The 27,781-nt window shown below is 45.4% G+C and overlaps 1 protein-coding gene across 7 annotated transcripts in view; it reads right to left on the reverse strand.

Annotated features, from left to right (window-relative positions):
• Positions 1 to 27,781, reverse strand: part of AOPEP (aminopeptidase O (putative)) — a 348,549-nt gene that overhangs the window by 129,829 nt on the left and 190,939 nt on the right. For all 7 annotated transcript variants that reach the window (XR_012495672.2, XM_074330240.2, XM_019711974.3 and 4 more), the window contains exons 6-7: positions 17,641 to 17,830; positions 13,601 to 13,707 (exon numbers count right to left, since the gene is read on the reverse strand). Coding sequence is in view for 6 of the 7 variants with exons in the window: in XM_074330240.2 (XP_074186341.2) it covers positions 13,601 to 13,707; positions 17,641 to 17,830 (297 nt within the window). In the remaining variant the exon portion in view is untranslated. The remainder of the gene's footprint in view (positions 1 to 13,600; positions 13,708 to 17,640; positions 17,831 to 27,781) is intronic.

A 27,781-nucleotide genomic window follows, 5' to 3' on the forward strand; every position in this document is an offset into this window, starting at 1 on the left:
ATTTCTTCTTCCATCTCTCCTTCAGGCAATTGCTGGTCAACCCCCCTACGGCTACGGTGAGGTTATGAGATATTATAGAACATCAGTGATTTCCATCAGTTCCTTTCATTCTTAAAAAATTAAGATATAATTCATACCATAAAATTCACCATTTAAAAACATTTACAATTCAGTGGTTTTTAGTATATTCACAAGGTTATGCAACCATTACCAGTACCTAATTCCAGAACACTTTCATCACCCCAAAAAGAAACCCCATACCTACTGGCTGTCACTTTCCATTTTCCCTTCTCTCTCCTCAGCCCCTGACAACCATGAATCTACTTTCTGTCTCTGTGGATTTGCCTATTCTGAATTTTTGAGATAAAAGAAATCATGCAATATGTGGCCTTTTGTGTCTGGCTTCTTTCACTTAGCATAATGTTTTCAAGATTTGTCCATTTTTGTAGTACACATCAGTATTTCATTCCTTTTGTGGCTAACTAATATTCCATTGCATAGATATAAAACATTTTATTTATCCATTTATCTGTTGATAGACATTAGTTTTCACTTTTTAGCTATTAAGAATAATGTTTCTAGAATAGGAAAACAATAACTCACAAAGATGTATGTACTCTTATGTTGCCTGCAGCATTATTTACAATAGCAAAGATATGGAAATAACCTAAGTGTACACTGACAGATGAATGGATAAACAAGATGTGGTATATATGTGTATATATACATACATACAATAGAATATTACTCATCCATAAAAAAGATGAAATACTGCCATTTGTGACAACATGGGTGGATGTTGAGGGTATTTTGCTAAGTGAAATAAGTCAGATGGAAAAGGATAAAAACCATATGATTTCATTCATATGTGGAATATAAAACAAAAAAGTAACAAATGAAACAAAACAGTAACAAACTCAGATACAGACAACAGAATGGTGGGGGTAAGGGGTGGGGGGAGAGTGAAATGGGTAAAGGGGGTCAAATATATGATAACAGAAGAAAACTAGACTTTTGATGGAGAGCATGCAATAGAGTATATAGATATCAAATTAGAATGTTGTACATGTCAAAATTATGTAATATACTAACTAATGTTAGTTACCTCAATAAAAATTAATTTAAAAAAGAAAGAAAAAACAATGCTTCTATGAACAGTTGAGTACATGTTTTTGCGTGGCCTTATGTTTTCACTTCTCTTGGATATATCCCTAGGAGTGGAGTTGCTGGGTTGTATGGTAACTCTATGTTTAGCCTTCTGAGGACCTTCCAGATTACTTTCCAAAGAAGCTGTACCATTTTGCATTCCCACCAACAGTGTATGAGGATTCTAATTTCTCCAAATCCTGATTAACACTTGTTCTAGCTGTCTTTTTCATTATAGTTATCCTAGTAGGTATGAAGTGATACCTCACTGAGGTTTTCATTTGCATTTCCCTAATGGCTAATAATGTCAAGCATCTTTTTATGTGCTTATTGTGGATTTCTTTGGAGAAATGTATATATTCTTTGGAGAAATGTTTATTTAGATCCTTTGCCCATTTTTAAACTTGGTTATTTGTCTTTTTATTGTTGAACTATATGCTGAAGTCTTACTTCATTATATATCCTAGATACAAGTCCCTCAGATAGATTTCCTCCCATTCTGTGGGTTGTATTTTCACTTTCTTGATGGAGTCCTTTGAAATACAAAAGTTTTGGTGAAGTCCAACTTACTGGTTTTCCCTTTGCTTGCTTGCACTTTAGGTGTCACATCTAAGACACTGCTGCCTAATCCAAGATCATGACGATTTACACCTACGGTTTTTTTCCTAATAGTTCAATAGTTTTAGCTCCTACATTTAGGTCTTTGATCCGTGTTGAGCTAATTTTTGTTTGTGGTATGAAGCACAGGGTCTAACTTCATTCTTCTACGTGTGGATATCCAGCTGTCCCATGATCATTTGTTGAAAAGACTATTCTTTCCCCCATTGAATGGTCCTGGCACCCTTGTCAAACTGATCATAAATGGAAGGGTTTGTTTCTAGACTTTTAATTTTATCCCACTGATCTATATTTTTGTCCTTATGCCAGTATCACGCTGTCTTGATTACTGTAGCTTTCTAGTAAGTAGTGAAATTGAGAAGTGTGTGAGTCCTCAACCTTTGTTATTCTTCTTCAAGATTGTTTTGGCTATTCTAGGTCCCTTGAATTTCTGTATGAATTTTAGGATCAGCTTGTTTATTTCTGCAAAACAAAAAAAGTCAGCTGAAATTTTGACAGGGCTTACAGTGGAGCCATAGATCAGTTTAAGAAGCATTGCCATTTTAACAATCTTAAGTCTTCCAATTCATGAATATAAGATGTCTTGCCATTTATTTAATTCTTTAATTTCTTTCAACAATGTTCTGCAGTTTCCAGTATATGTGTTGCACTTCCTTTGTTGAATGTATCCCTCAGCATTTTATCATTTTTTGATGTTATTATAAATGAATTTTTCTTAATTTCATTTTCAGATTATTTGTAACTAATGTATAGAAACACAACTGACTTTTGTTTATTGATGTTGTATCCTGCAACCTTACTGAATTGTTTACTAGTTCTAATAGTTTATTGGGTGTGTGGGGGGTGGGCAGGATTCCTTAGGATTTTCTATATATATGATCATGTCATCTGGAAAAAGAGATTTACGTCTTCCCTTCCAACCCAGATGCCTTTTACTTCACTTTCTTGCCTAATTGCCTTGGCTAGAACCTCCAGTACAATGTTGAACAGAAGTACACTCCCCTTTTTTTATTCTTTCTCTCTTCAACCACAGACTTGAAATGGGATGTAGCCCCTATAAAACTGGATTATACCGTGTTAGTAGGATATCCTTTTTTCACGTCCTTGCAGCAGGTCCCGACAAATACTTGTCACAGTTTCTGTCAGCTATTCTAGGTCAAAACCACTGGCCAAAACACAAACTATGTGAGGGGTGTGGGGGTAAGCAAATACTTTGTAGAACAAAGTCAATTTAGGGTTACATAAGAAAGCACTCACTGCATGAGAGTTTTTCTGAGTGGGAAACTAACACAAAATAGCCAAGAATGTAATGTACATAGTGCTAGGACTGGCTGAGTACATGAGATATCCTTAGAGGATAGGCAAAATGAGAGGGAACTATTATAGATTTGTTTAAGTATATCAATTATTTTTTAGGGAACTATTTCATAGGCAAATAGCACTACAGGGAATCAGTGCCACACAGGGCAGTAACACAAAAAAAGTATGCATATACACTTATAAAACTTATTTTCTGCAGGATTCACAAGAAAACGCTAGCAGTGATGTTCTTAGGGTGAGGACTACGGTGGTGGAGGTGGAATTTTATACCTTTCTAAACTGTTTGAAGTTTCCTGTTATGTACTTTTATTTTTTTTAAAAATCATGGTTAACTAGGTAGTGATTATAAACTGCTTTATTTCTTAACTTAAATTTTTCTATATTAAAAAAAGCAACCCCTACTAAATCTTATTGCAAAATTGAAACACCCTGTACAGTAAGTATGTAATTAGGGGCCTATCGAGAATTCTATCCCTCCCTTAGAAATACCTGAGTGATGAGTAACCAGGGAACGGTCTAGAAAAATGAACAGGGAGGGTTATTTGAGTTCAGTTATTCAGGACATGTCTGTCATCTTTGCTGAGTAAAAGAAGTAAGAGCTGAGGGTGTCCCTCTGACAGGAAACAGGAACTGAGTGGGCAGCTCAGGGGGGTGGAGCTGGCGTTGGAAACAGGAAAGGGCAGAGTCTGTTTCTGGCTGGCTGAGAGCCCTACAGTTTTTCCGAAAATGCTGGCACAGGTATAGCACCCTCCTGTCACGAAAGCGGAGAAACGGTGTACACAGCTAGCTGGCTAGTGTGTGTGGTTCAAATAAAGAAACCCGGACAGAGAGAATGGGGTGAGGGGGATCCCAGGCCTGAGAGACAGAGGGTGGAGGGCGGGAATTCCAAGAGACAGACGTAGAGACTTTAGAAACTGCCCAGGCCAGTGCTGGTGCTGGGAGCTCGGGTAAGAGCGCCAAAGCCCATAGAGGCAAGAACACTTTCTTCTCAGGGCTGTGGTCAGATTCTGCACAGAAGCTAGAGAAGCTTTACAGAGCAGAGCCAGAGGGGACAGCAGGGTGGACGTCTGTAGAGATTAGACCACAAGTATGGAGGGTATGAGGAGCCTATGTTTCTTAGAAACATTGCTGATTTAATTCTTTCCTCAAGCTATCCGTTTGAACATCTTTGTTTAACATTCAATTTTTTTTTCAGTTTGTTTTTGCTTTTAATCTCATCCTTTTCATTTGTAACCACGCATTCTTGTACCTTTTTAAAAAACGTCCTCTCAATTTCTTAGTAAAATTTACTTTTTGAACACGTCAGCCCAAGTTTGTCAGGAGGAAAGGTAGGTGTTTGCAGGCCCTGGTTGGTAAAGAGCCAGGAATAGGACGCCCTTTGTAGTCACCAGGGGAGAGTGGCAGCAGTGACAAGGTAGCTGGCCAAGCTCAGAGCTTTGGGGAGAGAAGGGGACGAGGCAGCGTGAAGAAACTATAAGCTGGGAGGGAAACTGGGCTGGCTAGAGGGGCTGCGTTCTTGTGTCCTCTGTCACTTCTATGGTAAACATTTACCAGGCGCCAGAGGGACTAGATGATAGTAGCTAACGTGTGTTGAGGATTTAGTATAGATTGAATAGGGAACTGACAATATTCAGCCATCTTAGTTGCACCAAATGGCAATATCCTGTGATTCAAACTAAAACAAGCGTTCTAAAGGATTTGCATATATTCATCACATGGATTCCTCACACTCACTTTTAAGGCAGAAACTATTTTATAGAGGAGACTAAAGCTCAGTGTGGTTGTGTAACTCTCTCAAGGTCACAGAGTGTCGAGTGGAGTCAGAAGTGGACTTGAGTCCAGGCAGTTGGGCTTCTAGGGTTATTCTTACAAAGCCTATACTACTCCCCTGGGCTGAGACTGAAGACTGAGACGCTCTGGAGGGAGCTCAGGCCTGCATCCTCAGACGAGTTCTCCAAAATGAGGCAGGATCGACCAGGCCTCAGCCTGGGATTGCTGCGTTTCACTCTGTTCAAAGTCATGACACATTTCACAAAGCCCACATATCCAACCAGCTCCTTCAGTGGGTCAGTCCTTATCTGCAGTCTGGAATAGCTTTATGTCACATCATTAGAAGACTCCTCTGAAGATGTATGGACATTTCAGTCAGTTTTGAATAGCCCCAAATGAGCAACTCACTTAGAGCCTCAGGCCAACCAAGAAGTGGATTCCAGGCTCTTCTAAACTCAGGCCTTCGTTCCTGAGACAGCCACCTAATCCCGTCTGACATTCAGACTCTGTCCCTCTGATCAGGTGTCATCTCAAAGTCTGGGTCATCTTCCCAGAACTCCATTTTTATTATGTCATTCTTGGAACTGAAAATAGCTCCCCATTGCCGGGATAGTCACATGCAAACCCTTAAATTTGGCATCTAAGGAACTCCATTACTTAGTCTCACTGGTTCTTAATGGCTATCCTCCCCAGCAAACTCATTCTTATTTAATGCCCATTTCCACCATCACATCACTGTTTACCCTGCCAGGCTTTGCTCATTGAGTTTCCTTCCCTCCACCTCCTTACCAGTCTCAGTGCTGTCCTTTCTTATTGTCGCAGCTCGAGCCTCGTGCCTTCCCAAGGACCCCTCCTAAACTAAACCTACCAGTGGTAAACTCTCAGTTCTTAGAACTCTGAGGACTTGTCTACCTACCAGTATCCTGTCACCACTATTTCAACTCTCCAAATGATAGAGAGAACCACAGGGACAGAGATCATGTTGTCGACCACATTCATCTCTTCAGCGTTTATTAAGTACCCACTCGGTGCCCAGCACTGTGGTCCACAGCACTAAAGCAGACATAGTCCCCAGGTTCAAGAGGCTGATGGGTCGGAAGAGAGATGGACTAAGTCAGAACATATAAAGTTGCTGTTTTTGTAGGTTAAAAATTGGTTAAAAATTGGCAAGTTAATAATGGCCCATTCTAAAGATAATTATCAAATAATGTAGTATGATCAGGGATAGAGACACAAGCAGAGCATTTAGGGGGTACAGAAGTGGGTCACCAGCTTATCTTTTCGGGGTAAGGCCTGAGACTTTAGGAAAGCAGGGGTGAGAATTTGGAGTCATGCAACAAGGGAAAGATACGCTAAATAAAGCTAACATGAAAATAGGCAAGGCAGTAAGAAAGAACAGGCAGACGGTAGGTGTTATGGGCTGAATTATATCTCTCCAAAATTTTTATGTTGCAGTCCTCAACCCAATACTTCAGAATGTGACTACGTTTGCAGATAGGGCCTTTAAAGAGGTAATTAACTTAAAATGAGTCCTGGGGTGAGCCTTATAAGAGGAGATTAGGACATATAAAGAGACACCAGTAATGCAGGCACACAGAGAACAGACCACGTGTAGACACAGCATGAAGGAGAACATCTGCAAGCCAAGGAGAGAGGCCTCAGAAGAAACCAAACCTGCTGACATCTTGACATTGGACTTTTAGCCTCTAGAACTACAAAATAATAATAATTTCTGTTGTTTAAGCCACATACCTGTCTATCTGTGGTATTTTTGTTATGGCAGCCATGGCAATCTAATGCTGTAGGGTTCTATGAACTGCTTGGAGTGGCTAGAGGGGAAAGGAAAGAATGACAAGAGAAGAAACTGCAAAAACAGATAGGAGTGATGGTGTGTGGGTCCTTGACTGCTCTATTGGAGCTTGGAGCTGGAGTTGAGGGGACAGGAACTTTCGGAAGGTTTTAAGCAAGGGGGTGGGAGAATCACAAGGTGTTTTAAGTAGAGCTCCCCCATGGAAGTGAGGAAGATGGATTTGATAGGGCAAGTCCAGAGGCAGAAAAAACAATTAGGAGGCTGTTGGATTGGTGGCCACAGCCATTATGTTCTAAACAGAGAGACAGTAGTGTTAGGGGTTGAGAACTGAGAAATACTTACAAGATGAATTCATAGTGACGGTTTAACTCCTCCCAGGGTAGGGGAGAAGGAGAGGGAGAAGCTGGAAGACACCCAGGCTTCTACCCATGAGGTCAACACTAGAAGAGGTGAGCAGATGGGGTGGAGAGAGGGGATTACCAGTGTGAGAAGCCTGTAGGGCAGCCAGGAAGAGACGATGTCAAATGAGCAGGTAAGCATTCAGATCTGATGTTTGTGAGAGAGCTGGGCTGCGCTGGCCGGGAGACTTGGGCGCCCCCGGCACAGGCGGGAGGTGTGGCCAGCAGCACCCAGGCCCCACTCGTATCTCATGGGACTTTCACCATCTGTGTGCACATCAGCTCTTGGCATGTTGTCTGTAACTCTTTGTCAGATGTGGCCCTCAGGTTCCCTGGGGCTGTCTTACCTGTGAACACAAAAGCTGGAAGTACTGGGAATGGACATCTCACAGGCAACGGCAACAGGCGCAGGGGTCCCATACTCTGGGGCCCTTGTTCCTGATGGGACAATTCTGAGGATGACCCACACTGCCTCCAGAGCAATCCTGTGTGACCTGACTTGGTATCATGGCACCCCAGTGTGGTCTCCTTCCTTCCTGCTCACCTCTACTTCCCCTTCTGTCTTCCCCTCCTGGGAATACTTCCTAATAATCTCTTTCACATGAATCTTATCTGAGGGTCTGATTCTGGGGAACCTCACCTAAGACAAGGGGTATGAATGAGGCCATTCCAGGAGGATATACAGCCAGGAAGACAGCCCCCTCGGGACACCAGCTCCGGAGAGGCAGGCAGTCGAAAAGCAGACTGAGAAGGAAATGGAGGAAGGGACAGCACAGGGGACAAGGAGAACCAGAAGAGGGGTTGCTATGACAGCCAGGTAACAGAAACTCCCAGAAAGCAAGAGCTATTGATGGTATCAAACAAAGCAGAGGAGTTGAATAAGATAGGACTTGAAACATGTTTACAGAACCTGGTGATGACAGACTCATGGCCTCGTCCCTGGCCCAAAGTGATGCGTGTCATTCTCCCTGGGTGTGTGGGTCCTGCCCTCCCTTCTTCCTCATGGACAAAGGGTTTTCAATATACATGTTCTAAATATACCTGTGTTCTAGGATCTGTGTCAAGGCACACTTATTTCTAGTTCCACCTCTGGAATTAGAATTGTATCTTGAACTGGATGAAGACTGATAGGTTGGGTCTCAGGCATCTGAGAGGTGGAGGGGAGGCTCATGTGTGTATAGAACCGAAGGGACAACAGGCTGATGGCCTCAGTTTTCCCTGTGGGGCAGGAAGCAAAAGAAGGAAGGGAAAGTAAGGAAAGTCTGGAACAAACACCAAAGGCCATAGAAAAGGGAGCCATCCAAGAAAGAGTGAAAAGATTTATTCAGGGCAGTGGAGAAGGAGGTCAGAACGCTGGGGAGCTCTCAGACCCCAGGTTGGAGTAGCAGCAAAGAAGACTGAACCTCTGCACTGGGAGTGGAGAGGTGTGTGTGTGTGTGTGGGGGGGGGGGGGGTAGCAGCAAGGGACTTTTGAAGGTGGGGAGCTTCTCCCTGAGGCAGACTTGTGGCTGCGAATGGATGTGTTCCCACACGTGGGTGGGAAAAGATTGTTATGTTCTTTAAGGATTAGAAATAAAAATTTTGAGAAAAATTTTAGAGGTGAAAACTTCATGCATATTAAAGAAGGTTTACACAAGGGCTTTTAATTTGAAAAGTCTTCCTGTTTTAAATGGAATACACAGTACTTAGACCTGGCGCAAACTCACAGAACTCGTGTCACGCATATTTCATTTTGGCTATGGACAGAGTTGCACACAGGGTTTCTTCCCTATTATTATGGGATGTCCTTGTGACCAAGGGGTGAGACATTCATAAGGAAGGTAGGAAAAGAGGTCCTCGTTTCTCTAGAATTGTATCGCCTGGGAGGCAGCAGCTACAAGAAAGCCACATCAGACTCTGGGCTTGTCAGAGTCTCATCAATGTGATATATTTTAATGTTTTTCTCGGCACAAGCCTGACTTTAACAATGACTTCAGAAAAAAAGAAGTGTGATAATAAATCACAAACAATAAAAACCAGCAGAGATTTCTTGTGACCCCGCCTCTGCAGCTCCCACATCCCACCAGCCTGTCAGAGTATCTAAACGCACGCAGAGAGAAGATGCCAGAATCTGGCTGTGCCCTAGAGACAAAGGCCCCAGAGCCTTTCAGAAGCCCCCCGGCATCTTCCTTGGCAGCAGTCAGGACTGCTACACTGGTCAAGACGGAAGTTTTTAGGGCGGGGGGGTTGGAGGGACAACAGGACAAAGTGAAGACATGGCGGCCAGGAAGGGCATAGGAGGCCAGTGTGGTCAGGCTCGGCCCGGTGCACAGCTCTGCCCAGGGCTGGCGGAGAGGTGAGGGAGAGCCTGCAGAGAGCCACGGAGGTCTCACCTATGGGAAAGCCATCTTTAATAATTAACAAATGACAAAAGGCACAGGGTCAGTAATGTGACCCCTAGCATTCTGGAACTATGAGCAAAGCGCCACACCTCAACAGCCTGCAGCCACATTACAGGCTCCCCAGACAAGGACGGTGAGGAGGCTAGCAGAACGTGAAAAACTGTAACTATTGTATCCAAAGGAAACTTAAAACCAGGTTGTCGATCTAAGACGCATTTGATGAGAGCCATGATTCAGCACTGGATGTGGGGAAGGTACAAGTGGAAAACAGTTTTTATAAATTAATGAAATCCGCAAGTCAGAGCCCAACAAAATTTTAGTTTTTCTCTTCGCAGTTTGTTAATACTCCAGTATGCATAACCAACACAACGTTGAACTTTCTTTTTCCCCAATACCTATTGAAAAAAAAAATCAGACACACGCTCTCATTTGTACAAAGTCAAAGATGCTTGATCCAGAACCCTTCTTTTACCCCAACCTTCATGTCCTTTCTCAGTTCAAGATACAGGGAGTATTTCTGTTTTAATGCAACTAAATGAGACATCCAGCTCTTTGAAGGTGGGAGATGGTGCAGAGAAAGGAGCATAGTTTCAAGCCCCACACTGCTATTTATCAGCTGTGTGATGTCAGACACCATATTCAGTCCTTCTGAGCCCTGAGTCACCTCAGTGAAAATCTGAAATAGCCAGCAGGGGAGGTGGGGAAGGACTGGCCAATGAAGTATACAGAAGGAAATCCAGGAGAGTGTGGCACATAGAAGCCAAGAGAAAACAGTGTTTTTAGGAGGGAGTGGTCAACCATGTTGAAAGCCACTGTAAAGATGGGTTAGAGAAGTATCAGTTGTACCTGACAACCTGGAGAAAGGATCAAGGCACAAACCGAGACTGCTAAAATCTTAGATTGCTGTATTATTATTACTATTATTATATTAATTTTTTTTAAAGGCAGGCTCTTTTCTTTTTTTAACTTTTTTTTCCCAAATCTTATTTTAAGTGTATTTTTCCAGGACCCATCAACTCCAAGTCAAGTAGTTGTTTCAATCTAGTTGTGGAGGGTGCAGCTCACAGTGGCCCATGTGGGGATCGAACTAGCAACCTTGTCATTAAGAGCATTGCGCTCTAGCCAACTGAGCTAAGTGGCCACCCCACATCACTGTATTATTTGAAGAGACTTCTTTCCTGAGGTCTTATTGCATATTAATACAAAACAAAATCTGAGAACAAATTTTTACAACCCTGGTTCTTCCTTTCACTTTCCGTAATTTCTAGGTTCTCTGTGCCCATTTAAGGGAGAATACTAAGAGATGGGAGTAAACTAAACCTAGACCATATAATTCGGGGCAGGCTCAGAAACATTTCCTCTTCATTGTAAGCGCATCTGATAACAATGTTTTCCGGAATAATGTGCACCAAGTCTTCGAAGTGCAGTCATTTCATGGTTAGCCCTAATTTAGGCAAATATAATTTCAGGATACTAAGACAAAGAAAAACAAATGCCATAATAAGTCTTCTAGCACAGAGGTCTAAAAATAGTGGATTCTTTCTCCTGGCTCCATACACGAAGGAAAAGCTCTAGGCCACCAAAAGCTGGGCTGACAAAGCTTCGTGGAGGCCAAAGACAAGTCTCCCCTCCGCTGCGTACTGACTTCCCGGGGTAAAGGCGGACTGCTTATGAGCGGGAAGCACATTTCATCACCTAATGTTAATTGGAATGTCCTTCCCCCCACTAAAGTTCTGTGTCATGCAGAGCTGGAGGCATCAGAGGGACTTAGAGACTTGGAGATGGAGAAATTGAGTCTTGAGAGATGACAGGATTGGCAGTTATACAGTCATCCCTAAGCACGCGCCTGCGTCAGCCACCCTAAAACAAACCTCTCTGACCTTCATCTGCTTCCCTTCTGAGCACAACTTCCCACACCAAGTCCGCACTCACTGTCTCTACTTCCTGACCGCCCATCCACTCTTCCACCCACTTTAATCTGGCTTCCTTCTCAAGCACTCAGGAATAAATGCACACATGTCAAGGTCACATCTTTATGTGGTCCAACCCAAAGGTCCCTTTCCTCCCTCCCTTTTAAACACCCTCAGGAGCATCCAACACCACACTCCCACCTTCCTGACTTTCTTCCCTGGCTTCCAGGAACCCCTAGTGTCTGGATTTCCTCTACACTGATTTCCCCATCTCCTCTGCTGGCCCCTCAACTTCCTCCCAACCTCTTCTCTCACTTTCCTCTCTTCCTGGTGATTTCAATGTACTCAGAATTTTAAGTATTTATGGGCCAAATGTTCCAATCTCACCAATGAGCTTCTGACTTGTAGACCCTACTGAGCTCTCAATTTTGAATAGCTATTTGGCATCTCAAACTTAGTCCATGCAAAACTGGAATCTTTATTTTTCTCTCCCAAGCTTGCTCCTCTAAAAGTCTGTGCCATCTCACCAAATGGCATCACCATCTATCTACCCAGCTGCTCAAGTCAAAAGCCTAGAAATAATTCTGGACACTCATTTCCCTCTTTTCCACATTCAATGAACCAAAGAACTCAGTTCCACTGCCAAAACATGTCTCAAATAGATGTGCTTCTTGAGTGTGTCACTGCCACCACCAGGACCTCCTTCATGGACGACCAAAATGTTCTAACCCTTCTCCTCACTTTCCGTGTGCTGCCTGTGGTCCATCCCATACCACAGCCAGAGCAACACCCTAAAACTACCAGACAAATCATGAGCATTCTCTGCCTCTGCTAGAGGCCCTGGGCGCCTTCCACTGCATGTGGAAGAAGGCTGCAGGACCTGGCTCCTGCCTCTCTCCCTGCCCTTCTGGCTACACTACCCTCTTCTCTGTCCCTGTGCAACTGCGAGCCAAGGTCTTTCCTGCCTGGGGGCCTTCGTGCTCCTCAGAGAGAGGCATTCCCCAACCTCCTCACTATAAACCACCATGTTCCCTTCGTGCCCCTGCTCACCACCTGCAACTAGCTGTACACAAACCAGGGTCCCCGCTAAGTGGAAGCTTCGCGAGAGCAGGGCCCCTGCCCACAGCGGTCGTGGGTGTGGCCATCCCACTAGCTGAGTGAATAGAGATGCTCGATGAGTGACACTGGGTGGGGACGCAGCGCTCTGGGCTCTGGCTCTCCTGAACAATGGATGAGTCAGCACTGATGGCAGCAGCTAGTGTGAGAGCGAGTGGCCTGCTTCTCCGTGGGAAGCACGGCCACCTCGTGCTGCCATGCTGCACAAAAGCACCAGCCGGCCTCTGGAGTCAGGCTGGGCTCAGCAGTTCCCTGACTTGGACCTCAGTGGGCAGTAACTGCAGAGTGCGGGTGTTTACTTAAAAACAGAGACAACACAGAACCGTTTTAGGCAGGCTTCTGCCCAGGAGGTGGACGGGCCTTCAGGGTTGCCATCTAAAGTGGAGATGATTCCTGATGGCTGCCTTCCCACCTGTCTGATTGCTGATTCCAAACACTTGGCTCTAGTCAAGAGGTGGCAGGCAGGATGAAAGCTTCTGTTGCCATAGCAACCACAGTGCTCCTGGGGCCTAGGCTCCAGGTTTCAGATAAACAACTATTCAGAGAAGTGAAGAAAACGAGCAAAGCAGAAGAGGGACAAAAATGGAAAAATGGCGAGAAGTAACCCGACAAGTGCTGCAAGACACTCTGAAAACAAAAGGAAGGAGCTGGGACTAGAATCCTCCCACAGGATGGCCTCCTGGGGGGACTTACTGGAACAAAAGGCCCCATTGACACAAACATCTGTTACTACTAAACACTTAGGAATCAATATTTTCCTAAAGGTTTTTCTTCCCCCTTTGGCTTTAAAGGGTTACTGTCTGCCAGGCTACCAAACCCAACCTTCTCCCAGTCCGAAGCCACCACATGGAGTGACTAGTAGAACTTCAAAGGAAGAATTTGGTATGGGAAATGGCCTTGTGCTAGTTGTTTTCCTGAATAGAGACACCAGGAAAATGTCAGAAGGCAAATCCAAACCCACACCCTGAAAGACTTAAAACATAACAATCACATCCCTGGAAGATGAGTAATCGAGTCCAATTTAATTTCAAAAGGAAACAGCATATTTAATACAGGGCCTGGGTGTGTGGAGCAGGGAAGGAGGAGTGGGTGAGAGAGCAGCCCAGGTAAAGGGGTCGCATGGCACTTTACCTCAACACCTGCATCTCCTCCGGGGAGCTCCGCACCTCGTCCTGGAGGCGACGCCAGCGCAGGCAAGCCCGCAGCTCCTGCTGCTCCCGGGCCTCGTGGGGGGCCAGCTGCTTGGGCCACAGACACACAAACACACGTGCACAAAACACAGTCACTGTTGTCCTCGTGCAAGGTCAGAGCCCCCCGGTGGAGCAGCTGGCTTTGTTTCAGGGACGATGGCGCAGACAGCCTCCCCGCAGCACCCTGTGCCCCTCAGAAAAGTCAGGGGCCAGAGGGGCCTCAGGTCCTCCAACAAAGAACCAGCTGCTCGCTCTCCTGCTGCCTGTTTGGGAGGAGCCCCCTGGTCCCAGAATCTCCCCCTACCCGGCCCTGGAGAGAACAGGCTTCCCTGGGGGGCCATTTTCACGGTGGTTCCATCCAGCCCTTTCCTGCTTTGTCTTTCTGCACAGGGTGGGGAAGGTCCTTCCACTTACCTCCCATTTTCCCAGCCCTCAGTTTTGTTAAGGGCTGTTTACAGTGGAGCCTGTTAATACAGCCCAGATGATTCTGTTTGCATCTAACCAGAAACAGTGCACTGCCTGGGCTCGCTCTGCATGAAGGGGAAGGCCACTGCACCCTGCCCTACCTGACACAATCAGCCATTGTCACTGTATGTGCCCACCAGGTCCTATGGCTATAGTCTCGTTAAGGGAGGGCAGCAGAAAATCCACGGGGAGGGAAATGTCAGTATCTAGAGGCATTTCTGGAAATGGAAGGTCTCTAGTAGTTCATTCAACAGATATTTACTGAGTCTCTGCGAGGCCCTGGGGACATATGGACTCATGGAGTCTGGGGTGGGGGTGGGTGGGTAATAAGAACACTAACATCAGAGCGTAATGATGAAGGTGAAGGAAGAACCCGGGTGTCCCCTGGCCAACCAGGGTGGTCAGAAGGCTTTCCTGAGAAGGTGGGAGGGCCTGAGCTGGTCGCCAGGGAAAGCCGGAGTCAGCCAGGGGAGGAGGAATTTCAGAAGATGGAAATCACGTGCAAGGTTCGTGAAACCTGGAAAAAGCATGAAGTGTTTCGAGAACGGCAAGGGAAGTGGTCAGGTGAGGAGCAGGCTGCCACTGGAGAGGGCCAGAGGGGAAAAGAGGCCAGCAAAGGCCAAGTGACCAACACTCTGTGTGTCCTGTTGATGTGAACTGAGCGACGTCCCTCTGCCCCCAAATTCCTAAATTGAAGCTCTAACCCCAAATGTGACTATACCTGAAACGGGGCCTTTAGGGAGGTGACTGAGGATCATAAGGTCACAGGGGTGGGGCCCCCATCCAACAGGACTGGTGTCCTTAACAGAAGAGGTAAGAGGCACCAGAGCTCTCTCTCTCCACGTGTGCACAGAGGAAAGGCCATGTGAGGACACAGTGAGAAGGTGGCCGTCACCAAACCAGTGAAGAGAGACCCCAACCCTGACTGCACCTTGATCTTAGACTTCCAGCCACCAGAACTGTGAGAAAACAAATGTTGGCTTAAGCCCCCCAGTCTGTGGGATTCTGTTATGGCAGCCAGAGCTGATTAAGAAACCTGTGAAAGAGTTTAGACCTTTATCCTGGTTGATGACAAGTTATATGATCCAATCTTACAGCTAACTCAATTCACTTCTCCTACAGAATGCCACTCCGAGTCGAGTGCTGATTTCTAGCTCCTTGTTCAATAATTTCCTGCTCCCCAACTCTGCCATGCTTGCTAATGCTCAGTACTGCAGAGTGACCAATGGCCCTCACGCCCTCTTCCCTGGGGCAGCCCGTTGCTGTCCAGGAGAGTCCTGTGAGGGGGCCCACCCTTCCCTGCCCTGGGCAGCACTCCTTTCCTGTGTGGAAGGTCTGCTATGCACACTTGTCAGGGACCAGTGGCAGCTCAGTCTCACTCAGCCTTCAAGGAAGGGGTCAGAGTGCTAGAAGCACTCTGGAAATATTCCCAAGTTTGAGCCTGGTTCTACAATGGCCACTGTGCCTCGGGGTGTTTGTGTTTTCACATATTGGAGAGTTACTGCATGCACCTTGAACGATGGTGAGCGGGGCTGTCCCCTACGCCAGGTGAGAGAAAAAGAAGGGGTAGAGAAACCTCAGCTCCTACTTTCCCTTTGAGCCCATGTCAGAAGTCACCTCCTCCAACAAGACTTTCTGGATTGTCTCAGATCTGGCCTCTCCCACCTTTGAACTTGTAGAATACTTGGTGTTTACCTGGTTTCTAACTTATTTTCTTCTTCCTTCCACTATGTGCTTTTCTTATCTCTGCTATTGGACTATGACCTCTTTCAGAGCAGGGCTGTGTCTTATTCATCCTTTTATCCCTACAGACAGAGCACAGAATGGACACATGGAAGGCGTGCGGCTGTGAGATGCAGCCAGGCCTGCTTTGCGCCTGTCAGTGGAGATGGACGCACTCACAGCAGCTAGAGGTGGGACCCCTGCAAAGAGACTCAGGAACAACCCCTGGAAGTGCGGGCAGGGGGAGGGCAGAGGAGCAGCGCTCTCTGGGGTCGCAGGAGACAAAAGGACAGAAAAAGTCATCATCAGATGCCTGAAGTACATTCACAGTTACCAAGAATAGCACAAATCTGATTGTCTCAGGATGGAAGCACCCCAGGGAAGAGAAGGTGACAGAGGCACATTTACATGAAGCCTATTTAACCTTTACTGAACGCCTGCTGTGTGTCAGGCGCTGTGTTAACCTCATTTACACATTATCCTAGTCACCCTGCAAGGGCAAACATTCTCATACCCACTTTACAAATGAGGAAACTGACGCCCAGGGAGGGTGGTAAACAGCAGAGCTGCCCCAAGCTTGGTCAGGCTCTGAACCCAGCCTCCTCTCCCGAATATGCCATGTGACCTCTCCTCATGGGACTCTATGTGGCAGGGGACACAGATGTCTGCACTGCTAGCTCTCCAGGGTGGGAGGCTGAGGAAGACAGAGCTCTGCATTGAAAGAGCTCACAGTCTAGAGGTGAGAAGAGAAGGAAACAGGAAAAAATGAGAAAACAGAGGTGAGTACCAAACCTTGTGGTGGTTCAAAGTTTCTAGAAGACTAATATTAAGTTGTGAGCAGAATGATTGGTCTGGGCTATCCAGAGGTGACCTTGAGCTGGCTGGTGAACAATTAATAGGATTTCAACAGGCAGAAGGAACTTGACCAAAATCATATAGGTATGCACAAACATGGGAACCTCAGAAAATGTTAAATAGTCATGTGTGTAAGGGATGGGGATGGTAGGGAAAACAAATGACCAAATATTAGGAACTGGAAAATAAGCAGGAAGCAGTATAGCTGCTATATCCTCATTAAATTGGTGGCCAGTTCTTTACAGCAGAAGTTGTACTGGGAATGTGTTGACCGGGTCTGGCCTCTGGGTATGTTTACTTTGCATATTTTTCGAATTAGTAAATTTCACATCCAAATCCAGATTTATAACTTTCTTTAAAAAAACAGAGCGTCTAGGCTATCATGAGCACTACCTTCAACACGACAGTTGGTCAGAGAGGAGGCACGGCTGCTGTCCTCACCATCCCCTAATCTAGAACACCACGCGCTCCATTCTGCACCACTTGCCAGCAGACATCTGAGATTATGACTCCCGATTTAACTTAATCTCATTGCTTAAAAAAAAAACCATAGCAAAATATAGTCAATGTCTCCACAGCCAGAACCACAAAGGAGTAGTGCTTGAGTCACATGACCTTGAGTAGTGTATGACCTTTTCTGCAAGCCTATGCTCAAATGTCCCCCTTTCAGAGACGCTTTCTCTTAGCACCTTCTAAAACAGCACTTCCCCCATCATTATCTGGCTTCATGGTCCCACCTGACCCGCTACAGATGCGTTGGTTTGTCATTCTCTCTCCTATCACTAGACTGCAAACCCCACGGGGCACAGGAACTCCCCTCTCTCCTAGAACAGCATCTAGCGCATACTAAGGACTCAGGACATATCTGTTGAATGAACAAGGACTATGAATAGAATTTGACTCCAGGGAGGGAAATGCTTAGGGTCACTTTAAACCTACCTGCTGTGCTTTGGCCCAGAATACATCTTCCAAGTGAGTGGCAAATCCTTCACTCAGCCACTCTTCTGTCCAGTCGCGGGCCCCAATGGCTAGGCCAAACCAGGCATGAGCAATTTCATGGCAGAGACGGGTCCCACAGAGATGGTTCCTTCCAGTCAAGGTGCTCTGAGAGAGGAAGATGATGTGTGGGCTGTGGATAATGAGGGAGAAAACACACAGTCTTGTTAGAGCCTGTCCTCGGGGGCTGCCCCATGGGGCAGTGTTCTCAGCCGCTGAGCCTGTTATTATCATGTGCATGCTAGATCATGACCCATAGGCTTGCAGCTCAGATGCCTTTAGAAATGCATAAAGTGGCAGTTTACATTTCTGGCAGCGGTTCAGGTTGCCGTTTCTGCCAAGCAGTTGTCTCCGTCATCAAACAGCTATTACCTGTAATCAGTAACCTGCACCCCAGTTTTACACTGAAGAAATTACAAGGCAATGGAAGCATTTACTCGGAAATCTGGACTGTAAAAGAAGAGCAGGTGTGAGAATGTGAAGCCCATGCTGTCAAGAGATGATCAAAGAAGACCCTTCAGCCAAAAATCCGAGTGGCTTATGAACAAATTGAGAAGTCGTGCAGCAGGACAGGAAAGGCTGAGGAGAATGGAACCCAAAAATTTCCATTTCAGACTGGGGCTGGTTCCAGAGTTAAACTAATAGGTGCCATGGATGGGTGACTTTTCCAAGAGACTTAGATAAAGGTTGAGTCTCTGTAAGGCAAAGGTTTCAATGCTATCGTCTCCTATCTGTAGATGCTTACATGTTCACATGGCGTAAGAAAATTATGCTGAGAGAGAGAGAGAGAGAGAGAGAGAGAGAGAGAGAGAGAGAGAGAGAGAGAGAGAGAAAGAGAGAAGGGAGTTAACCTACCCAGGTGTGCAAACGGCTCCAGGGCTGGCACCAGCCAAGGAGATTTATCTAATCTCATTTTCCATACTTTGTTTTAAAACTCAAAATACCATGATTAGAATTGCACAGACGAAATGGGAGGAGGGAGGGAGGCTAAGAGAGAAGAGGTAAACAGAATACCTCCTATGCTCCCACCTTCAGCATTTCTCCAGGACTTGTTTGCAGTCTTATTAATGAAGAATTTGCTCTTAACAAAAAAATCTCTCCTCCCTCAATTGGACAAAAACAGTTGTGAAACCGTCCAAATTAAGAAACTGTACACACTGGTTTCTTCCTTCAAAAGCCATTTGTTACCAATCATGTCAGCTCTGCACAAGCCAGGACGGCTTGCAGATTCGTCCTCCGCCCCCGCGGCCACCAGTAGAGAAAACCCCACCTGTATTTCCCATTGCACAACATCACCCATTCAGCTCAGAGAGCCCAACTGCAATCACGGGAGTCGTGTGCCAAAACAGACAGCTTTTATATGAAATAATAACACGGCAGACACGCAAATGAAAAAGCATCTGCCAGGCTCACAGCAGAGTCCACCAGAAACTCCAGATATTAAAAGTGCATAGGGGGCATTTAGGACACAGAGGCGTAATGCAGCAGGCACCAACAGTACTTTAGAGCACTAACTCAGAACAAAATAAGGAAGGAAGGAAGGAAGGAAGGAAGGAAGGAAGGAAGGAAGGAAGGAAGGAAGGAAGGAAGGAAGGAAGGAAGGGAAAAAGGGAGGGAAAAAGGGAGGAAAAGAGGGAGGGAAGGAGGGAGGGAGGGAGGGAGGGAGGGAGGAAAGGAGGAGGGAGGGAACTGAGAGGCACACGAGCGAAACTTCCTCTTACTGAGAAAGTCGCCCCGTGGAGAAGACAAACTGTGCAACCTGGCATTTTCAAGTAAATGACCCCTTGCTCTGGCATGTGCAGTGCTACAAAGAAAAGCCACAGAAATGTACCAAGTAAATAACATTCCAGACATACTGTTGGCAGCACTTCACCCTTTTGGCTAAAACAAAACACAAGTAACATCAGGCCTTATAAACAGGCTCAGAGACAAGGCTGCCTCCGAGGGGTCTGCCCGCCAGAGACCCAGACGGCGCACCATCGTTAGACACTCTAAGGCTGGCCCGTGCGTTCTGCTCAGGAAGGTTACACAAGCTGATGGCTGTTCTTGAAGAAAAAGCCTGCCCTGTCCTCGGTGACCCACTAGCTGTTTTGTCCCAGTGGGAGAGCCTAGCCAAGGCCCATTTATGCAAATATCAAAGTCCTCGAGGGCCTGAAGGAATGTACAAAGGCAGCTGTGTGGGGGGTAGCATTGTGCTTCCCTGCCCTTTAATTTTTCCCTTCCAGCATCTTTGTCCAGTCCACCAGGTCTCCTCCCCCACCTGCCAGGCCCTGGAACCTGTTGGCTGGGCTCAGGACAGGCCCTGGCATTGCTGGAATCCCACCGAAGTTCCCACTTCCCATCCTCAATGCTTTCTTTCTGGCTGGGGATAAATGTATTTCCTACTGTCCTCTGAGAAAGACCGAAGCTTCAACATCCTCCTAGATCGGAAGGAAGGGAGTTTCACTGGCTATAAATGACCCACCCTAGTATCAGTGGAAAACATGACCCTTCTCCCTGAAGAGCAATTTTCCACTTGAGAACCAGACCCCAAATCCTCCTGCTGCGGAGTCTGCCCTCTAAGGTTGGGCTTCACCTGTGGGGTGCTCTGGGGTTATGTTTCCTTATGCAGGAAATGCTTTTCTAAAACTAGATTAAAACATGGAGTGAGGTTTTGATAACCTTTCTCAAACGTTGTTAAGAAAATTCTAATTTAATAGAGCCAATAGCATTTTCCTTCGAGGAGAATTTCCTCCTCTCCTTCTGACACTAAATATCAGAATTTCTCATGGTAAGTAGAATGTTTAAATTGTTTTTCTCACCAGTGAATGAAGAAAAGTCTAATGCTCTTAAGTTTACTTCAAGGAGTAACATTAAATATTCCTTTATCAACGGAAAATCTGTTTCATGCCCACATTTCAAAACAGAATGAATGTTTAGAATTTTCTATCCCTACCTTAACCTTGATTTATAAGTTTCACCCCTGCGCTCCTCACACATTCCCCATTCTCAGAACCCTTTTCATGGTCGTAAGCAGCCACAGGTCATCAGTCTTCACTCTGACGGGGCCCATTTGAAAACGGGTTTCCTTTTTCCTCCCCCTGAAAAAGCCTGTGTCAACTGCCTCTACAAATGGCCAACTGTCCATTCATCATCATTACAGAGGATGGAAGATAATCACTGCAATGACATCTTCATCCTAAAAACTTCTTTTTTTCAAATCGCAGTTTATCATTTTTCCCAAATAAGAGATGGGCAGGAAAGTTGTATTTTTGACTCAAAAAGCACAAGCCCTCTTGCTTGTATTCTCCATAATAAATTCTCCTTCACTACAAGTGGTAGAGGAGGATGAGGAGGGGACGGGGTAGGGGTGGGGTGGGGGGATGGGGGGTGGCGCAGCACAGAGTGACAGCAGGACACGTGTTCTCATTCTTTCCCAGGAGACCACCGGCTGGGCTGCCTCCCCACAAAGGCCACGTGGTATGGCCGCCCTACCCCTCTGAGATTAAAAATATAATTTCTGGTCCGAAAATCGTTTCTCAAGGCTGTTCTGAATAGCTACCTCCCCACCCAGATTAGAAGGCTGTGTCCCTTAATTTGAAACATGCGTCTAGCAGAGGAGGAAGGAGCGCCTTCATTACTCAGGAGCCGCTCCAATCCTACGGGAGGAATTCAATTTGGAGCGGAAATGGAGAATTTCATCAGATCTTAAGCAGGGGCTGGCGTGTGATTTATTTCTGCTTTGTCCAGGGAGACGTGACCAGCGTGGACCATCTTGCTGTTTAGCACCTGCCTCAGCTGGTCAGAGAAAGCTTTGGGTGGGGTGGGACCAAGGGCAGGAAATTGCTTTTGGTTAAGGGCAAGAACCCCTCCCATTATACTGGAGCAAATCCCAATTCCCCTCAGGGGAAGTAGATTCACTTTTTATACAGATCCCTGGACGGTGTGTCCAGGAAACAGACTAATATTTATCAAGCTTGAACTTCTTGTGGGTTCAGTTTTTCACAATTTCAATGACACATGGAGCCCAATTTCCCATTATAGAGAAGGAAGAACCAAGAAAGAGGGAAACTGAGGCTCCTTTCCTGCCAAAGTCAAACTGGATAGTTCTAAGGCTCCGTAATCATGCGAAAGCAACCGTTGTTTGCATGACTTGATTACTTGCTAATTTAATTTAGACAATAGAAAAGTAGATTCGCAGCAGCCTTGGGCAATGTGAAAGCAAGGTCAATGCCTTACCCTCCCTTAGGCTCAGACCACAGTTTCTCTTTTCTTGTTAAGGTGATATATGCCAGCACTTCAAATCAAATGCTCAGTTCCCATCCCTTCATCACTGCCATGAAATCCCTTAGTCCCCCTCTCCTGGATATAATGGGGGATGCACCTCTGTCCCAAAGGCAAAGCAGGGAAGGGTCTGGATGACCTGGCAGGGCCCCTGCTCCCCTCTGGCTCTGAGACTGTTCCCTAGGCCCTAGTCACCTTGCTTTGCCCTCTCTGGCCTCCTGCTGTGGCCACAAAGTGTAGTCTTGAAACTGCAGCCTTAGGAGATGGGGGAATGTTCTTTTGGGAATATAGGATTTTCAACAGTCTGAGGTGGAAACCAATTCTAAAAATTTGAGGAAAAACTTACTACATCTGATCAACACGGAGATCTAGGTTTAAGAGAAAAAGATAACATTATTCAGAATAAGTTTTTGTTACATAATTGTTTTATTTTTCCATTAAGTGACATACAATATTATATTAGCTTCAGGTGTATAACATAGTGATTAGACATTTTTATAACTTATGCAGTGATCACCTCAATATACCTAGTACCCACCTGACACCATACAAAGTTATCATGTTATTGAATATATTCCTTATACTATACCCTACATCCCCATGACTATTCTGTAACTACCAATTTGTACTTCTTAATCCCTTTTCCAAATGGCAACCATCAAAATGTTCTCCTTATCTGTGAGTGTGTTTCTGTTTTATTTGTTTGCTTATTTTGTTCTTTAGATTCCACATATAAGTGAGATCATATGGTATTTGTGTTTCTCTGTCTGACGTACTACACTCAGCACAATACCCTCTAGGTACATCCACATTGTTGCAGATGGCAAGATTTCATTTTTTATGGCCAACTAATATTCCATTGTATGTATGTACCACCTCTTCTTTATCCATTCATCCAGGGAGACACCCAGGCTGCCTCCACATGTTGGCCACTGTAAATAGTGCTGCAAGGAACATAAGGGTGTGCACATCCTTTCAAAGTAGCCTTTTGGGTTTCTTTGGATAAACATCTAGAAGTGTGATAACTGGGTCCTTCTCTGTCTCTGTTATAGGTTTTGTTTTAAAGTCTATTTTGTCTGCCACAAGTATTGTACCCGAGCTTTTTTGTTTGTTTGTTTCCATTTTCGTGAAATATGTTTTTCCATCCTTTTACTTTCAGTCCGTGTGTGTCTTTCTATCTGAAATGAGTCTCTTGCAGGCTGCATATATAAGGGTCTTATTTTCTTATCCATTCAGCCTCCCTATGTCTTTTGATTGGAACATGTAATCCATTTATATTTAAAGTATTTATATTGACAGATATGTAATTATTGCCATTTTATTATTCATATTTTTTATCTTTTTTTTTTTCTTAAAGAAGTCTCTCTAACATTTCTTGTAATACTGGTTTGGTGGTGAGAAATTCCTTCAGCTGTTTCTTGTCTGGGAAGCTCTTTATGTGTCCTTCAATTCTAAATGATAGTTTTGCCAGGTAGAGTAATCTTGGTTGTAGGTCCTTGCTTCTCATCACTTTGAATATTTCTTGCCAATCCCATCTGGCTTGTGAAGTTTCTGTTGAGAAATCAGCTGACAATCTTACGGGAGCTCCCTTGTAGGTAACTAACTGCTTTTTTTGTTGTTGCTTTTAAGATTGTCTCTTTGTCTTTAACCTTTGGCATTTTAATTATGATGTGTCTTGATGTGGGCTTCTTTGGGTTCACCTTGTTTGAGACTCTTTGCACTTTCTGGACTTGTATGTTTATTTCTTTCACCAGGTTGGGGAAGTTTTCTGTCACTATTTCTTCAAATAGATTTTCAATTCCTTGCACTCTCTCTTTTCCTTCTGGTACTGCTATGATGCGAGTGTTGGTATGCTTGATGTTGTCTCAGAGGCCCTTTAAACTGTCTTCATTTTTTTGGATTCTTTTTTCTTTTTGCTGTTCTGATTAGGTGTTTTCTGCTGCGTTATCTACTAAATTGCTGATTGGAACCTCTGCTTCATCTAATCTACTGTTGAGTCTTATAGTTTAGTCTTTATTTCAGTTATTGTATTCTTCATTTCTGACTGGTTCTTGTTTATGTCTTTCTTTCTTTCTTTCTTTCTTTCTTTCTTTCTTTCTTTCTTTCTTTCTTTCTTTCTCTTTTTTAAAGATTTTATTGGGGAAAGGGAACAGGACTTTATTGGGGAACAGTGTGTACTTCCAGGACTTTTTCCAAGTCAAGTTATTGTCCTTTCAATCTTAGTTGTGGAGGGCGCAGCTCAGCTCCAGGTCCAGTTGCCATTGTTAGTTGCAGGGGGCGCAGCCCACCATCCTTTGCGGGAGTCAAACTGACAATCTTGTTGTTGAGAGGATGTGCTCCAACCAACTGAGCCATCCGGGAGCTCAGTGGCAGCTCAGCCCAAGGTGCCATGTTCAATCTTAGTTGCAGGGGGTGGAACCCACCATCCCTTGTGGGAGTCGAGGAGTTGAACCAGCAACCTTGTAGTTGACAGCCCACTGGCCCATGTGGGAATCGAACCGGCAGCCTTCGGTGTTAGGAGCACGAAACTCCAACCACCTGAGCCACCGGGCCGGCCCTTGTTTACGTTTTCTATCTCCATTTTTATGTTTCCTATCTCCATTTTTATGTTTCCTATCTTTGTTCTGAAGTTTTCACTGATTTCATCTACTGTTCCCCTAAATTCATTGAGCACCTATATAACCAGTGCTTTGAACTCTGTGTCTGGTAGTTTGCTTGTCTCCATTTTGTTCAGTTCTTTGCCTGAGTTTTTGTTCTGTTGTTTCATTTGGAACATGTTTGTCTCCCCATTTTGGCGGCCTCTCTGTATTTGTTTCTGTGTATTAGGTAGAGCTGCTATATCTCCCAGTCTTAGTAGAGTGGCATCATGTAGTAGGTGTCCTGTGGGGCCCAGTGCAATCTTCCTGGTTACCTGAGCCGGGTGCTCCAGGTGTCTCCCTTGTGTGGGTTGTGTGTGCCCTCTTGTAGTTGAGCCTTGGTTGCTGTTTGCACATCATTAGGAGGTATTGATCCTCAGACTGATTGGTTATGAGGACTGGTTGTGACTGCAGTGAAGGAGCTGCTGTGCAGGGGCTGACCCTATGGAGCAGGATTCACTTTAGCAGGGCTCTGGTTCCTCTCTAGTCTGCTCTTTGGGTGTGTCGCCCTTAAAGGCATCTGGGTGGTGTTCTGGCGTGGTTCAAAGCTGGCTTCCAGGCGTGTTGGCCCAGGGCCTCCTATGAGGGGCCCTGCTGCAGACCAAGTTCAACCACAGCCTGTGCCCTGCTCGAGACCACCTGGCATGAGCTACAAAGCAACCCACAGATGGCTACCACCTGCTCTGGGCTTGGAGGTGCGTGAGAGAAGCCAAGATGTGAACCGAGGCTGTCTGTTGCTAGTGCTGGGCCTGGGGCTGCTTAGCAAGAGGTACTGCTTAGCAATCATGCTGAGACCAGATGCTGCTTGTTTGGGGTTTGTGAACCTCTAAGAGATTTTAGGAAAGTCCACAGAATGAGCCAAGACAGGCTATTTGTACGGAAAAGCCACTGGAAGCTGCTTGGGTGGGCCTGCAAGTTGGGTGGGGTGCGGTCTCAGTGAATCACTAGGGCATGTCAAACAGTGTTAGTCAGGTTAATGGAGACTCAGATATGGTGACCACCTGGATCTGCATGCCAGGATGGGTGAGGACTCAACAAAGAAATAATGGATTCTGCCAGTATTTCTGTCTGGGAAAAAGTTCCCCTCCAGCCCTCGCTTTGAAGCCAGACAATTCAGTTCCTCACTGTATGTCCCTGGCTCCTTTTGAGCTGCTGCCCCAGCACTAGAACTCAAAAAGAGCGAGTCCATTAGCGAGTAAGTCTGTGGGTGGGCCCTTTAACAGAAGCGCCTGGGAGTGTAGTTGCCCTCCGTCTCATTCAGCCAGACTCTCTACTGATTTTCACAGCAAGAAGTTGTGGGGACTTGTCTTCCCTGCACTAGAACCCTGGGCTGGGGAGCCTGGTGTGAGGCTGGGATCCCTTACTCCTCAGGAGGGACTAGAGCAGCTGAAGTATCCCTCCTGACTTATAACTGCCACATGTAAGTGTGAGACTAGCTCGTTCAGCATCTCTGCCCCTCCTAACAGTCTTGAAGTGGCTTCTTCTGTATATCCTTAGTTGTAAGACTTCTGTTCAGTTAGACTTCAGGCGATTCTTAGTGATGGCTGTTCTGTAGTTTAGTTGTAATTTTGATGTGCTCATGAGAGGAGGCAAGCACAGAGTTTACCTACTCCACCATCTTGACCAGAATTCCTCCAGGATAAGTTTTCCGTTAAAAATTCTGAACAGCAAATAGGGAGTAAAACATCTATTCATTTATCTAATTGAATTTTGTTTCAAACTGTCAATGTGACTATAGCAGGGAGTGACTGAGGGAAGCCCCAGAGGGGCTACATTCCAGAGACTCCTAACAAAAAAATATCCTCCTTAAAGACTCATATGGTCTTAAAGACTCTGTACTAGGCAATGTATTTTACACACATCATTTAATCTACCCCATGACCTCAGGAGACAGAGTTTATTATTATGCCCATTTTAGAGGTGATTAAATTGAGGCACAGAGAAGTGAGTGTCTAGCTCAAGATAACATAGATGGCAAGTAATGGAGCCAGCATTTTAACTCATGCAGTCTTGACCCTGAAGCCTTATTCTGATTCACTCTGCCCAGGGTCACTGGGTTTAGGCCTGTGACTTCTGAGCGCCCATCCCTCTATGCCAGCTCAGGTCCAGAGGTGCAATATCATTGCTCTCCCAGGAGCTCTGTCTGTTCAGAGTCCACCCAAGGGAAGCCATCAGTTTTGCCCTGAGAACTCTGTTCCCTAAATCTGTATGACAGCCAAAGCTGGCTTGAGGTTACCAGGCTTGTGACTAGCAAAGCTTTCGCCTTTTCCTGGTGAGAAGGTGTGTAGAGAAGGATGGGAGACGGGGCAAGTGGGGAAGAATCTCTACTCCACTGCTGATGCCCCCAATGTGGCTAAATTCCTGAACGCAACACCTGGTTCTTCCTAACCCTGCCCTATGCCAGGGTCCCTCATGGGCCACTGCAAAGGGATGCCTAGAGAAAGATGTGCAAGGGTGCTGAGGAGCCCAAGAAGGGCAACATGCCAGACTGCCTACTGCCTGCTGCCTATTGCTGGTCTCTTCCTCCCACCCATTTATGCTAAAGCCTGACATTCTTTTCTTTTTTTCTTCTAAATATACTTTGTTTTTTAGAGCAGTTTTAGGTTCACAGCAAAATGGAGTAGAAGGTAGATTTCCCATATACTCCATACCCCACACATGCACAGGCTCTCCCACTGTCAGTATCACTCACCAGAGCGGTGCATTTATTACAACTGATGAACCTGCTGACACATCCATATCAGAATCCGTAGTTTACATCAGGTTCACTCTTGGTGCTGTGCACTCTGTGGTTTTTGATAAATATGTAATGACAGTATGCACCATTAGAGTATCATACAGGGTAGTTTCACTGCCCTAAAACTCCTCTTAGATTCTTTTCAAGAAGAGATGGTTTAAAGCAGGTCACAAACTCAAAGGGCTATGGGAGCCAAGAAGATAACAAAATGAAGGAAGTAGATAACAAGAAGGGGGAATTAGATAATGAGATGAAGGAAGTAGATAAGCTGAAGGAAGTAGACAAGGAGAAGAGGAAAGCAGACAAGGAAATGGGGGAAGCAGACAAGGAGATGGGGAAAAGAGATAACCAGAGGTGATAAACAGATGAAATGAGGAAAGCAGATAAAAGGAAGATGACAAGATGGGAAGTAGATAAAAAGATGAAGGAAGAAGATAGATAATGAGAT

Source organism: Rhinolophus sinicus, chromosome 16 (genome assembly GCF_057876585.1).
Source record: "Rhinolophus sinicus isolate RSI-liver-muscle chromosome 16, RSI-T2T, whole genome shotgun sequence".
Classification (NCBI taxonomy): Eukaryota; Metazoa; Chordata; class Mammalia; order Chiroptera; family Rhinolophidae; genus Rhinolophus; species Rhinolophus sinicus.